We start from the raw sequence: 13089 nt of genomic DNA, 5'->3' as shown, positions 1-13089 counted from the left end.
CCATAGAAAACAAAGTGATGGCCGCAGAACCTTCTATAGAGCAGTCTCAGAGGACATTTCTTAAGCTCATGAAGGTGGTGAGATGGTCTGGAGGCATCTCCAAGGCTGGGCCAGTGAATATATGACTCCTCCATTGAGCCGTCTCTACTCATTCCGTTGATACTTGCTGAGCATGATTACATGTCAAGGGCCAGGCACACAGTATTAGCAAAGACAGACACAGGTCCTATGTCTATGTATCTTTGTGGTTCACTCAGTCTAGCAGGGAAGGCAGACCCTATTCCCATAATCACCCAGTGACATGACCTCGAACTCCAAGAAGGGCTATTAAAAAAAAAAAAAAAAAAAAAAAAAAAGCAGGCGCCTGGGTGGCTCAGTCAGTTAGGCGACTGCCTTCGGCCCGGGTCATGATCCTGGAGTCCCGGGATCGAGTCCCGCATCGGGCTCCCTGCTCGGCGGGGAGTTGGCTTCTCCCTCTGACCCTCCTCCCTCTCGTGCTCTCTATCTCTCATTCTCTCTCTCTCAAATAAATAAATAAAATCTTAAAAAAAAAAAAGCAGAAGTAACTTGTTTCAGACTCTGCCGATGCCCCTTAGCCTCTTATCCGCCCCCCGCCCCGGCCTTCTCCCCTTGTTGGGGGTGCACATCTCTTTGTAGGAATAAAATACATGCTCTCTCACGGCCTATGGTTTCTCCTCTGAGCCCAGAACTCATGGACCACACTCTAAAATTTCTTGTTCCTCTACTGATTCTGACAATATTCATAATAGCAAATACTTGGCCAGGCACTGTTCTGAGCAAATGACATATATTAGCTCACCGAACCCTCACAACAACCCGTGAAGTAGGTTCTACTCTTCCTCACCCTACAGAGGTGGAAACTGAGGCATGGAAGCATTAGGTGATTTGCCCAAGGTCATACTGCTAGTGAGGAGCAGAGCCAGTATTTGAACCTGGGGAATCTGATTCCAGATCCTACAAGAGGTGGAAGGGGGAAGGGAATGAGGAGGAGGGCACCCATCCCTCAGATGGCCACCCGGCACTCAGGGCACCAGTTTCTAAATTCAGCTTTGCCCCCTTGTCACCTCTCTTTACTAACCTCTCCTTCTTCCCCTCCTCACCCTCCTCTCTCAGAATCCTTCCAGGTCTCAACAGTCCCAGGGATACCCACGCTGCAGGGTGTGACATTTCACACATACTCATCCTTCAAGGCATAGCTCAAATGTCATCTCTTCTGTGCCTTTCTTGATACAATCCTAGCACAGTGCCTGGCACATAGTAGGTGCTCAATAAACAGCTGCAAATCAATGCAAAAACTAGATCCTTCTCCAAGCCAAACATAATCTTAGCCTCCTTAACTCTGCCAGTTCCTTTTCTCTACCCTGATATTCTTTCTCTGCTTCTAGCATTGGTTATTTATATGCACGTCTTCCTGCCTCATCTAGATCATAACCCCTTGAGGGTAGGAGTTCTACTTGGCTCACGTTGTATTCCTAATCATTTGATGTGTTCCATTTAGTTATTTTAAAATCCTTTTTAAGCTCAGGTCTGCCCACCTGTCTCAGGTGAGTGCCCTCAGCTCACCTCAAGCCATCACGTGGCCAATTCACGAGGTGGCAAAGGATCTGCTGCCTTTACGCCTCTTGCAGACATTCAGTAGATTCCTCACATTGAAGAATGATGTGCCCGGAGTCTGGGTGCCAAACGATGGCCCCAAGGAGCAGCCAGAACCTGCTCCAGTTACTGTTCAGAGAGTGCCCAGCACTGTAAAATACCCTTTTTATGGAAGGTCGATGTCAAAATGCACACTTGGGCTTTTGGCTCCCATATTTTAATTTTGCGAACCGCCCCAAATTATGGAAGTACAACTCTGGCTCAGATTCAAAGCAGCAAGCTTAAACAATCAAGCATTCAGAGCTTGCGGGTTATCTGCACAAGCATCTCAACTCAGGGCAGGGACCTGAAGGAGTACTGGTTCTTCTGTTGGGTGTCTTCCAACTGCTAAAGCTCTTCCTTCTATTTGTCAAAACCCCTGCCCTATTCTGCCCTCTGGAGCAGATGATGATGATGATGACGATGATGATGATGATGATGATGATGGCAGTTAGCAGTTAGCGAGTGCTTATTAAGTCCCAGGCATTGCCCTAAATGTTTTATATACAGTAACTTACTTAATCCTCCCCACAACGTATCTATGAGACAGGTACTATTATCACCCATTTTTAATGAGAGGGAAACTGAGGAACACAGTCACTGCGAGAGGGAAATTGAGGAACACAGTCACTGAGTAACTTGCCCAAAGTCACAGAGGCGGTAAGTGGTGGCAGAGGACCAGTTCCAGACAGCCTAGCTCCAGATTCCAGACTTTCCTCTACCCTTGAGTACCCAAGGGATGCCAGGCTCCCTGCACTCAACTCTGAATCCTCTCATCTTAGGACTAAGTACCCCCAGTTTCCTCAATTCGAAAGCCATGGGTGTAGACCCCTTGAATTTGATCACACTCTAGCTTGTCTTGATTTTGTGAAAATGAGTTGTTCAGAATGAAACAGAATAATGGTCCAGAAGCCGTGAGATCTATGCTGTACTCTGGGGAATAATAGCTCCCATATTCTGGGGAGTCCTCCTCCTACTGATGTACTTAAAGGCACAGGTCCTTGTTTAGTAGCCAAGATGGTCCTGCTGGCTCATCAAATCTTAGAATTTAAGAATTGAAAGAATTCAAATGTTAATCCAGGCTGTCATCTTTAACTTGGGGGCTACGAAAGCACTCCACCATGAAAATAGTAGTGGTGTCAAGACAGCTCTTCCTGCCCAGAGCTGTATCGTGGACTTTTTGGATCAAGGCTGAGCTGTCCCAGTGCCTCTTAGGTCAAAGGCATCCTGAATTTTTGTAGCTGTTTGCAGAGACTTCTTTCTGTCAGGAGTCTCTCCAGCTGGAACCTCTGAGACACTGTCTTTTCCCAAAGCACAGAAACACATATATTTGCGGTGGATCCACGGATGAATCTGAAAACCCAGGAATGTTTAATTTATTTTGCTTTCCAGAGTTAAAAAGCAAAACAAAACAAAACACCGCCAAGCATTGTAGCCAGGCACAAATGAATCACCAGCCACTCGGAGTGGATTTTACAGCAAAAGTCAACAACTTTGAGTTGCTCCTTTAAACCCTGAAAGTATTTTAGAATTGCAAAAATAAGAGTGGAATTCTCATGGAATTCCTGTCTGAAATCTCTTAAGGTAATTAAGAGCTCATCATACAAATCATCTAAAGTCACATTTTGGGTTTAATATGGCCTTGCTGTTTCTGGATATAGCCTACCCAGAACGGCAAGGTTATAAAAATCAGGACATTAGGAACGTAGCAGGAAGGAAGATAATTTAGCCAGAAGGTACTTGGAAATCTAATGATTTTAAATATAGTCCAGGGCTCAGAGACACAGGAAGGGTGGAATCTCCTCTTCATTGTTCTAGTTAATCTCAATTTCAACTTCAACCTGGTGACTTGGCCAGTAACTAGGAGATTCAAGTCAAAGGTGGACACCGCGCTCCCCAATTACCTGTGGATATATTCCCAAAACACAACAATTACAGTGGAGACAACCAGCATTGACAGAATCACTTTTCCTTTGACATTCATTATTTTCTCCTGGGGAAACAAAAAAGGAGAAAGGGAAAAATAGATTAAATAAATTCAACGTGAGATATGGTTTCTAAGCAAGGCTTCCACCCTCTAAGGGGAAACATTTATAAATATTTAACTAGAGCTAAGGAGTGTGTTCTACCTTAAATTGAGCAGGCTTGCAATAGCAAATTAGGCTACCTTAATGAATTGACCTGGCTCCCCGGTGGGGAAGGATGCTAAGGCCACTTTGGCGCTCAGAGGGGAAATGTATTCACCGACCACAGGGTCCCCCGTGGACTTGGGTGGGTGAGGGCATAGCTATAAATGATTCCCATGGGCTTCAGCTGCCTTCCAACTCAGATTGTGGGTTCGGAACCATCCCTTCCCCAGCTCTGCTGCCTTTGATATATGACCACACGTCCCATCCTCAAAGGGGAAGATGACCCTGGTCCCTTAAAGTCTAGGCTCACCCACTTCTCAGCCTCACCTAACCTTTCCTCACCACGCCCATAGGCAATCAATCAATCAATCAGTCGGCACACAGTAGGTACATAAATATGTCTTGATGGCTGCATGAGTCGTGGTTTGAAGAGGGACAGGGTGCTGGATAGGGAATAACAGGTTAGGAAGTACTTTAATTTGAGTGGTCAGGGAAGGCCTCTCGCTGGGAAGGTGAGAAGAGCTTCCCAAGGGATGAAGACAGGATGCAAAAGGATGAGAAGAAGTACAAGAAAAGTCCTACATCTGGGAGCAAACAGATCTAGATTGGGACTGTGGCCGCCTCTCATAACGATGAGAAGTCTTCACTCCCAGAGAAGTGTGGATCCGGGGGCCAGCGTGGATGCACACGGAGCTGGGGAGCCCTGACCTTGGGGCAGGTCCTTGGGTCCTCATGCACAGCTCCGAAAACCTCCGAGAACCAAAAGTCTTTTTATAATTCCATTGGCCTCAGGGCCCTGAGAGGAGGCTCTCTACAATCTTTACCCCACTTAGTGAGACTGTTTAAATGTGTCTTTGCATCCACACCGAAGTATTTTATGAAGTGACGCTGCTGCACTGGGGTGTTGCCTGATACGTGATATATTATCCACACCCCAAAATTCTGAATTCCAACATATCTGGCCCTAGGGTTTCACAAAAGGGATTGTGGATCTCTAATTGAATTGGTTTCCTCATCTTTAAAATGCGGATGAAAATGGTGATGACAAGAGACAGTATCCACAAAATGCTTCTCCTTGTGCCTGGCACTGCATAAATGCTCCCCCAAAATGCTAGTTCATAAAATGCGCCATGGGGAGGCTCCAATGAGACAGCACCACGCCTGCCCGGTACTTAGCAAGCGCTCAAAACAAATGTGAAGAAAAAGAGTAAGACTGTGTTGTTAAACAACGAAGTGCAAATAAATGCAAATTAGGGACTCTAAAGGTTTCTCCATCTGTTCCCTGCCAAAGCCTGATGGAGAGCTCCTCGGAAGTGGGATGGAAGTGGGGTTTCTCTGATCGAGCCCAAGCCCGGGGCCCTGCTACCAACACCCTGTGTGTATGGAGGAGGTGACAACATGGCCACGAGCATCCAGACCTCCACCCGCTCCACCTGCTGAGGATCCCACACAAACTGTTTTCCAGGGACACCCAAACTCTCAGGGTGGAGAAGGATCACTGGCATACCTGGCAGAAGCCCAAATCAGACACACCTCCCCATTGCCTCTCCAAATATGTGTATACTTTTTTAATTCCAGAAGCTAGCATCAGAGGCAACTCTGGAAGCCCGTTGCTTTCTAGACTTACAGATGCCTTGAACCTGATAATGGCCAGTCGTCACTCTTGCTGGAAACTTGCAACCAGAAGCCGCACCAGGGAGCCAATACTGGGTCTTTAGTGAGGCACTAGAAATGGATGTATCCGTGCTTCCTGGAATCTGGGATCCAAGTCCCTGGGGGAAGGAAGGCTTGGCAGGGTGGCCAACTGATCTTTTAAGACATGTTAATTTTTCTCTCTGCACCAAAATGAGGCATTTGGCAGTCGATGTGGTCTATGGGTCCTTCTTTTAGGTTTCTGTCTCAGAATTTTCAAAACTGGGTAATTCTGAAAATTGGTGGTTGGCTCTCTTCCCCACCAAGAAGGAAATGTGGGATTGCTTTTGAATTCCTTCCTTTAAGGGGTAGAGCACAGAACTGGGCCCTGCTGAAAATTGCTGCCCTATCTCACATGGGGGAGCGTGACTCTGGGTCCCCTGGGCGCCACCCTTCGAAAGATTCAGCCAGGCCCGGTTCCACCAAATCCCCCCCACCATCTCCCAGGCCCTCTTGTCACACTTGTGATTTTTCCCCTGAAACTGTCCAACCCCGTGCGCGGGCTACCCCTGGGCTCCTCGTAGAGCACGGCCCTCACAATGGTTCCCATGTTAAGTGTCAGACGGATTTCTCCATGTGGCCCATAAATTAATTCTTCCCTACCCACCCCCATCCTGTCCAACACAGAACACACACACACACACACACACACACACACACACACACACACACCCTTCGGAGAATCTCTGGAGTTCCACCCCCCTGGGGCTAAGTCAAGGTATTCCTTCCAAACTGAAGTCCCCTCTGGAAGGAATTCTGGTGGACCGTGTTTTCTCCATCTTGTGTCAGGGGAAAAGGTGAACGTCTCAGCTGAGTAACAGAGCACTCAGAAGCTCTGGAAAAGTCATTATATCAGGAGGAATCAGGCAGAGGGAAACCAGACCTTCCCCCAGGCTAAAGAACCTCCTCTCTGCCTCTGATTCCTCCCCCAAACCCGGGGAACCCAGCCGCATCCCCCCCGAGAGGCTGACCCCTGCTAGCCTTCATTGCTTCTGGACTATTGCATTCAATCCAGAGACTCTAAAAGGCTACAGGTCAGGTAATGCCAAGTGTCGCAAACGAAAACAATGCAGGTGAGGGGGCAGGGGAGGGCACAGGAACCAACTGGGTGTTCATGACCTTGGGCAAAACCCTCTTTAGTCCTCCACATCCTCCATGGTAATGTTTAGACCCAGCATTCCGGGTGGAAACTAGGCCAGCACGAAGACTCTGGAGTCAGTGCTCCTGGACACATGCCTTGAGCAAGTACTCAGAGCCTCTATTCACACGTACAGAATGGAGCTAAACACCCTCCTCCAGGGTTCTTGAGGAAGGACTGAGGAGATGGTGTCTATGAAGCACGTTGTGCCTGGTGGTCAGCAAATACTCCACAGATGGCAGCCATCATGATGATGATGCTGTTTCACAGGCAAGTTTCTGAAATTCGTGGCTCTGAAGTAGAGCTGTGACTTTATCTGAGAGAGGAGTCTGGGTCCTCGTGGGCTGCACCACACAGAAGAGTCAGGGTGAACCCACCCCACACCCCAATCGGCAACCGTATGACAGCTCCCCACCCCCCACTGCCCCCAGCTCAGGACCCAGCTACTCAGCACGTTTGCCCCCACTGCCCGGTGCTCAAGGTGGGCAGGCAAGGAAGGGAGGTTCCTGTGTGTTGCGACACAGGTGGGCCCCAGTTGCCACACAAAGCCGGATTTGTAAACCAGGGTCATGAGTTTCTCTGGCCTCAGTCTCCCCGTCTGTGAAGCAAGTTCTGTGGACCTAACTTTCCACGACCGTCTTTCCTGACAGACCCAGGACTTGGAAGAGAAATCAAGCAGAGGGACAGAAGCCTCATTTTACGAGGGCAGCTCACTTAGACACATGGGGAGCTCCTGCTGCCATGGCCCACGGGGATTCTTTGACGTGAGGACAGAATGGCGGGAGCACCAACCAGCCTACATTGAGTGGTGGGAGCATCAACCAGCCTGCATTGAGTGGTGGGAGCATCAACCAGCCTGCATTGAGTGGTGGGAGCACCAACCAGCATGCATTGAGTGCAGAGGCAGACTTACCCAGAAGCTACTGAAACTAGTCCCCCTTGCAAGCCAGCGCCTGATCATTAGGGTGGGGAGTGGGTCAGGAATGCCCGTGTTTCCTGAGGCAAGGAGTGCTGCCCGTCTGGGGGTGGGGGGGGCCGGGAATCATTCCAGCCTTGAGGGCTGGCCTGGGGCTGCAGGTGGGGCCCAGGGACTGACCCCACTCCCTGCTCGCCCACCTGGGTCCCAGTAACAACCTGCCCCAGTTGGACCTGGTTGAGCACCCAGGAGCCTCCCACTTGGGTCCCAAGGGGAAGGACTTGATCCAGATGCTGCTCTGCACCCTGCTCAGGGGTCATGGTGATCCAAGCTTCAGAGCCACCTCGTAACCCACCCCTAACCGCTCCAGGGTCAAAGAGCTGGGTCCTCTGAGGAAGAAACAGCCAAGAGATTTACAGATGTGGCACCACCAATAGTAAGCTGTGAAGCTGGAAGAAACATTTCTAAACACTCATTAACAAAAAGCAATGTTGGTTAACCGTGCCAGAGGCCAAATGGATTCATTCTTTGTCTCTGTCGAAAATGATACTGCAGGGCACCTGGATGGCTGTTGTTAGGCGTCTGCCTTCGGCTCAGGTCATGATCCCAGGGTCCTGGGATCGAGCCCCGCATCGGGCTCCCTGCTCCGCGGGAAGCCTGCTTCTCCCTCTCCCACTCCCCCTGCTTGTGTTTCCTCTCTCGCTGTGTCTCTCTCTGTCAAATAAATAAATAAAATCTTTTAAAAAAAATGATACTACAAAATCGTTGTCAGATAAAGAGGCAATCCAAGACCATGCAGAGTATGACAGATGCATTAGGCAGCTAAGTCAGACTAACCGTCTTTATATGATTTTCACATCGTTTTATTATGATGTTGTTTCGTGGATTTAGTCCTATTTGAAATATTTGTCAGTGTTATTTGCTATGTTCTCTCTTCTCATATTCTAATCTTCACTTCCATGCTAATATAGTGTTCACAACTCTGCGTTCTTTTTCTTGAAGAGGGCTCTGAAAACGGAATAAGCTCCAGGCCCTTCAACACTTGGATGCTCCCCAACTGAACTAGGCCAGGCCCTGGGCCAAATGCTTTACCAGTAGTCTCTTAGCTGCGTCTCACAATGACCCTGTGAAGTCACTCTAGCATCATCCCCCTTTTAAAGATAGGAAAATGGAGGCTCAGAAAGGTTAAGTAACTTGCCCATTGTCACATAGCATAAAGTGGTGGAGACAGGCTTCAGGTCCAGGGAGTTGGGCTCCAGTGTCCACCCTCTTAACCACTCTTTCCTCAATAAGCCTGAAGGCTTATCCATGGACTAACCACCTGGGGCTCTCTGACACATCCGCTCATTTTGTCTCTCTTGATTATCATATGATAATCACTTGGGTCACAACTGACCCGGAGCCAGCCACCCACAGGCTGGACTCACTGAGGGCGCTGGCTTCTCCTTGGACCAGCTGGTGAGCATTGGCTCCATTTCCAGGCGCCTCCCCCGTGTGCCCAGTGGGGCCTTCCTCACCCGCTCCACCTCGTTCACCCCTCAGCGTGGCCAGAGTAGTGGCTTCTAGCTGAGGAAACAGCCTGAACACAGACTGAGGTCACCGCGCTCACCCAGAGGGGGAATGTGAAAAGCAGACCCCCTGCCTCCCAGGCCCAGCTCTTGGAAGATGATGGTGCCCAGGGGGGTGAGGAGGGGAGAACCACTTGATCCAAAAACCCCGCTGCAATGGTGGGTGCTCCAGGGAAACACTCCCCATTGGAAGAAATATGAGACAATCTGGGGGGGTTAAAAAAAAAAAAAGCATAGGGAAGGCTGTTTCCAGTGATGTTTTCCATTATGAGGCTCAGACGAAAGGAAGAGTCAGGTCTCAGACTAAACACAGGACTCATTGTCGCTCCAGCCCTCACAAACGGAACAACCTGTTCTCCAAAGTCCCTCTTGTGGTGCCTTCTCCTGAATCCCCTTGAGGAACTCTAAAGCCTGGATCCAGCCAGCTTTTCCTTGCCGCCCGGCCCAGGAGTCTCCTGAGAGAAACACGGTAAATGGAGTGTCTGCACTGCCGTGGGAGGGCTCCGGGTCCACGCACGACACCAGCCCCCGGCCCTCCGGCCTCCACTAGAGAGAAAAGCCCAGGCCGCAGCCACGCCGGCCGCAGCCACGCCGGCCGCAGCCCCCGCGAGGTCCTGCCAGGGGCAGCAAAAGAAAGCAGAAGTTACAGTGAAGTCCCTGAGCCAGCATCCCACCGGCTCCTGCTTCTAGAGCCGGGAGAGGACTTCGTCTTCTTCCGGGACTACTGGGGGCACCGGCAAGAGGCTGAGGGGAGAGCGGGTTTCCTCCCCCAGGTGGGTCCATGCCGAAGCCTGCTCACAACTCCCCCAGTGACCCCACAAGGCAGAAGTCAGTCATTTCAACATTTCACATACCTCATCGTCTGCTTCTCTCCCCGCAGAGTAAAAGGCAAAACAACAAAGTTCTATTAAGCTCCGCTCTGCAGAAGGAGGCAGGGCTGGGAGGAAGGGAAGGTGCTGTGCTGCCTTCCAACTCCTGTCAAAAGAATAAACAGCTGTTTCAGGAAGAGGGGGGTAGACAGATCCCACAGCAGCCAAGGGCTTTGTTCCTTGTTGGCCCCGGGAAATGGGCTGTTTATCAGGCCTTGACTCAGAGCTACATGCCAAGGCAGAGATGTTTCTCTTTGGGCCCACGAGTGGCCAGGCCTCCCTCACGCAGCGGAACTACAGGCCCAAACTAGGCCTGGTGCTGGAGGAGAGAAGACCACCACCCTTGAGAGGGACCCATAGGCCACCCACGTCACCCACTCCTTGGCAAAAATGGGAACTGTTCTGAGACCAAACGTCCCCCAGTGACTACTATAAGGAACAGCCAGTGGAGAGGTAAAAAACAAAACAAAACAAAACAAAACAAAACAAAAAAACGCAGGGGTGGGTGGGCAAAGGGGAGAGTCCTCAAGACTTCTGTCGAAATGCTACCTAGATGGCCCTCAAAGTTAAGCCTTTCCTCCACATCTTTTGAACTTCGGAAGTTATTTTGTTTGAACGTTATTTTTATAGAATGTTATGAGATCTCCCGCATCGAAAACCGAGCTATAAGAACTTTAAAAGGTCACCGAGGCCCAACCCTGCTCTCTGGCTGAATAATGCTTAACCCTTCCCACACCCACCTCCTGCTCCTAAAATAGAATTTTCCAGCTGGAAAGGACCTTAGAGCAGTGGATTTTCAAACGTTGAAACAACTAAAACTTTTATTTAAAAAAAAAAAAAAACCCACAGGAAGTCATTCTCAGAACCCCACTATACAAAAGAGAGCACACAGAGTGCTTTGGCTGAGGCAGGGAAATGAAGCTCAAAGCCCCCCCCCCCCCCCCCGGAACCCCCCCCCACCCTGGTGCCAGCCCTCCCAAGGGGCCCCACATGCCTCATGGGAGGACATTCTGGAAACCCCAGACTTGGGAGAGGGGACCAAAGTCCAGGAGCCCCGTCAGGGGATGCCTAATCCAGCCTCTTACTGCTGTTCTGAACAAAATTTCACACCCCCTCCTCTGGGGGCATGAGCTGGTTGGCTACAGTGTTTTGGGTCTGGAAGTCCCGACAACGTGCTTAAATCTAGGAAAGCTGAACAAAGGTGTGCCTTGCAACCCAGTCATCGTGCTCTAGATCTGGACGCAAAAGAAAACGCCCGTAAGCTCACCAAGAGACACAGACCAGAACGTTCATAGCACAGCCAAAACTGTAAACAACCCCAAAGCCCATCCTCAGAGCAGCTGAGTCCTGTGCTGGAGTGTGTGATTCCACACACAACAACGAGACTGAGCCAGCTATCAACAGGATGACTCTCGCACACGTAATGCTGAGAGAAAGAAGCCCTGGGTGAGTCCGTTTATTTAAAGTTCCAAAACAGGCAAAACCAATCTGTGGTGCTAGAAGTTAGGATGCGGGTGGCTGAGACTCGAAGGGGCCCAGAGGAGTTCCCGTGGGGCTGGTCCCGTTGCTTCCTAGGCTGGGTAATGGTTACCCAGGTGTGTCCACTTTCTGAAAATTTGTCTCGAATGTGCCTTTTCCATGCGAGTTTTAAGAACAAGAGTGAACAGAAAACTTTCTTCTGAAAGCTGCCTCCTCTTGGGCATTGTCTTCCCCTGCCCCTGGCTTGAGGGCCAGAGGACCATAGGCAGGCCCTACTTTTTCCTTCTTTTGGGTTCCCTGCCCCAATACCAAGCACCACTCTCAAAACAAAGGAGTACACACTCTGGCCTCGGGCCGTGTAGCTGTGCTGATCGAAGAAGGCCAAAGGCCATCCAGGGAAGAGCTTGGACCGGGCCTGGCCAGGCTGCCTCACCTCATCATTCGTGGTCACCAGGGCCCGTCCAGTCCTGGCCGCCCATGGATCTCTGAGCTAGCAACCAGCGTGCAGTACCTGTCCACTGGCCATACCTCGAGGCAGAGGACTGCAGGGCCTCAGAGTTATGGCCAAGGTGGCTGCAGCCCAGGTGTGGGAAGGCCTGGCCTTGCATCCAAGACCACTTCTGGCTGGGAAAAATGAAGGTCAAGATCCCACCCTGATTACCTCTGCAGAGGTGTGAGGATTAAGTGTCTGTGACGAAGAACCCTACAGACCAAATGTTTGCGGGCTGTCAGTGTTTGTTTCATCCGAAACTTGTTTAGGGCAGTCACAAAAGACATTCTTGCTTGTGAGTGACAGAGCAAATTGGGTTACATGAACTACATTCTCCTTCAACTTTGCTTAAGTGTCACCTCGTTGGGGAGAAATTCCTGGATTTAGAATGACTTTCTTTTTGTAGGCTCCTTATCTTTTTTTTTTTTTTAAGATTTTATTTATTTATTTGACAGAGAGAGCGAGCACAAGCAGGGGGAGCTGCAGAGGGATAAGGAGAAGAGAAGCAGACTCCCCACTGAGCAGGGAGCCTGATGTGGGCTCGATCCCAGGACCCTGGAATCATGACCCGAGCTGAAGGCAGACGCGACTGAGCCACCCAGGCGCCCCCTTATTTATCTCTTAAATATCTTTCTTCTACCAGAATGTCAACTCTATGAGCAAATACTTTCACATGTCTTGTACCAAAGTAAAACATCAGCTGATGTTCCACGCATCTTTGAAGGCTACAACGCATGCCTAGCGCAGTACTTGGCACCTGCGTGTTTGATAAACGTTAACTATTCAAAAATGGATGGTAATGATAAGAGCCATACTAACAGTGAGCTGTGGAATGAAGGGAGTGAGGCAGAGATAGTGTAGTCCATGCTGCTCCAGGTGTGGACCCTGCAGCGTCCAGTGTGGGCCCAGGGTGAGTGTCTGCACGAGGAGTCCGGTGATGCGGACGCTCGCTGGCATTTGCAAGCTCTGCTCTGGGCTGGTGCCCAGGTTTCTGGGTGAAGTAGCACAGTGGAATAGTATCGCTGCTACTGAAGAATGCAGTGTAAGGGCTGGGAGTGGGGGGAGTTGGTGAGTTCCGTCCTAGATGCGTTGAGTTCGAAGAACCTGCTGGAGCCAGCTCAGCAGTGGCGTCCTAGAGGGAGCGAGGCCCGGAGG

General features: G+C 50.1%; 1 protein-coding gene across 7 annotated transcripts in view; it reads right to left on the bottom strand.

Annotated features, from left to right (window-relative positions):
- Positions 1 to 13089, bottom strand: part of GGTA1 (glycoprotein alpha-galactosyltransferase 1 (inactive)) — a 54677-nt gene that overhangs the window by 16638 nt on the left and 24950 nt on the right. For 5 of the 7 annotated variants that reach the window (XM_025888728.2, XM_025888729.2, XM_025888722.2 and 2 more), the window contains 2 exons: positions 9951 to 10071; positions 3558 to 3646 (listed from right to left, as the gene is read on the bottom strand). In XM_025888728.2, the coding sequence (XP_025744513.1) occupies positions 3558 to 3637 (80 nt within the window). In that variant the 5' untranslated portion in view covers positions 3638 to 3646; positions 9951 to 10071. Of the gene's footprint in view, positions 1 to 3557; positions 3647 to 9950; positions 10072 to 12753; positions 13026 to 13089 lie in introns of those variants that run through there. The other 2 variants (XM_025888725.2, XM_025888730.2) reach the window with 2 other exon arrangements.

This window comes from Callorhinus ursinus, unplaced genomic scaffold, assembly GCF_003265705.2.
Source record: "Callorhinus ursinus isolate GAN/ISIS: 27379988/994484 unplaced genomic scaffold, GSC_fseal_2.0 scaffold24, whole genome shotgun sequence".
NCBI classification, from domain to species: domain Eukaryota; kingdom Metazoa; phylum Chordata; class Mammalia; order Carnivora; family Otariidae; genus Callorhinus; species Callorhinus ursinus.
This window is presented reverse-complemented; position numbering and strand designations above follow the sequence as displayed.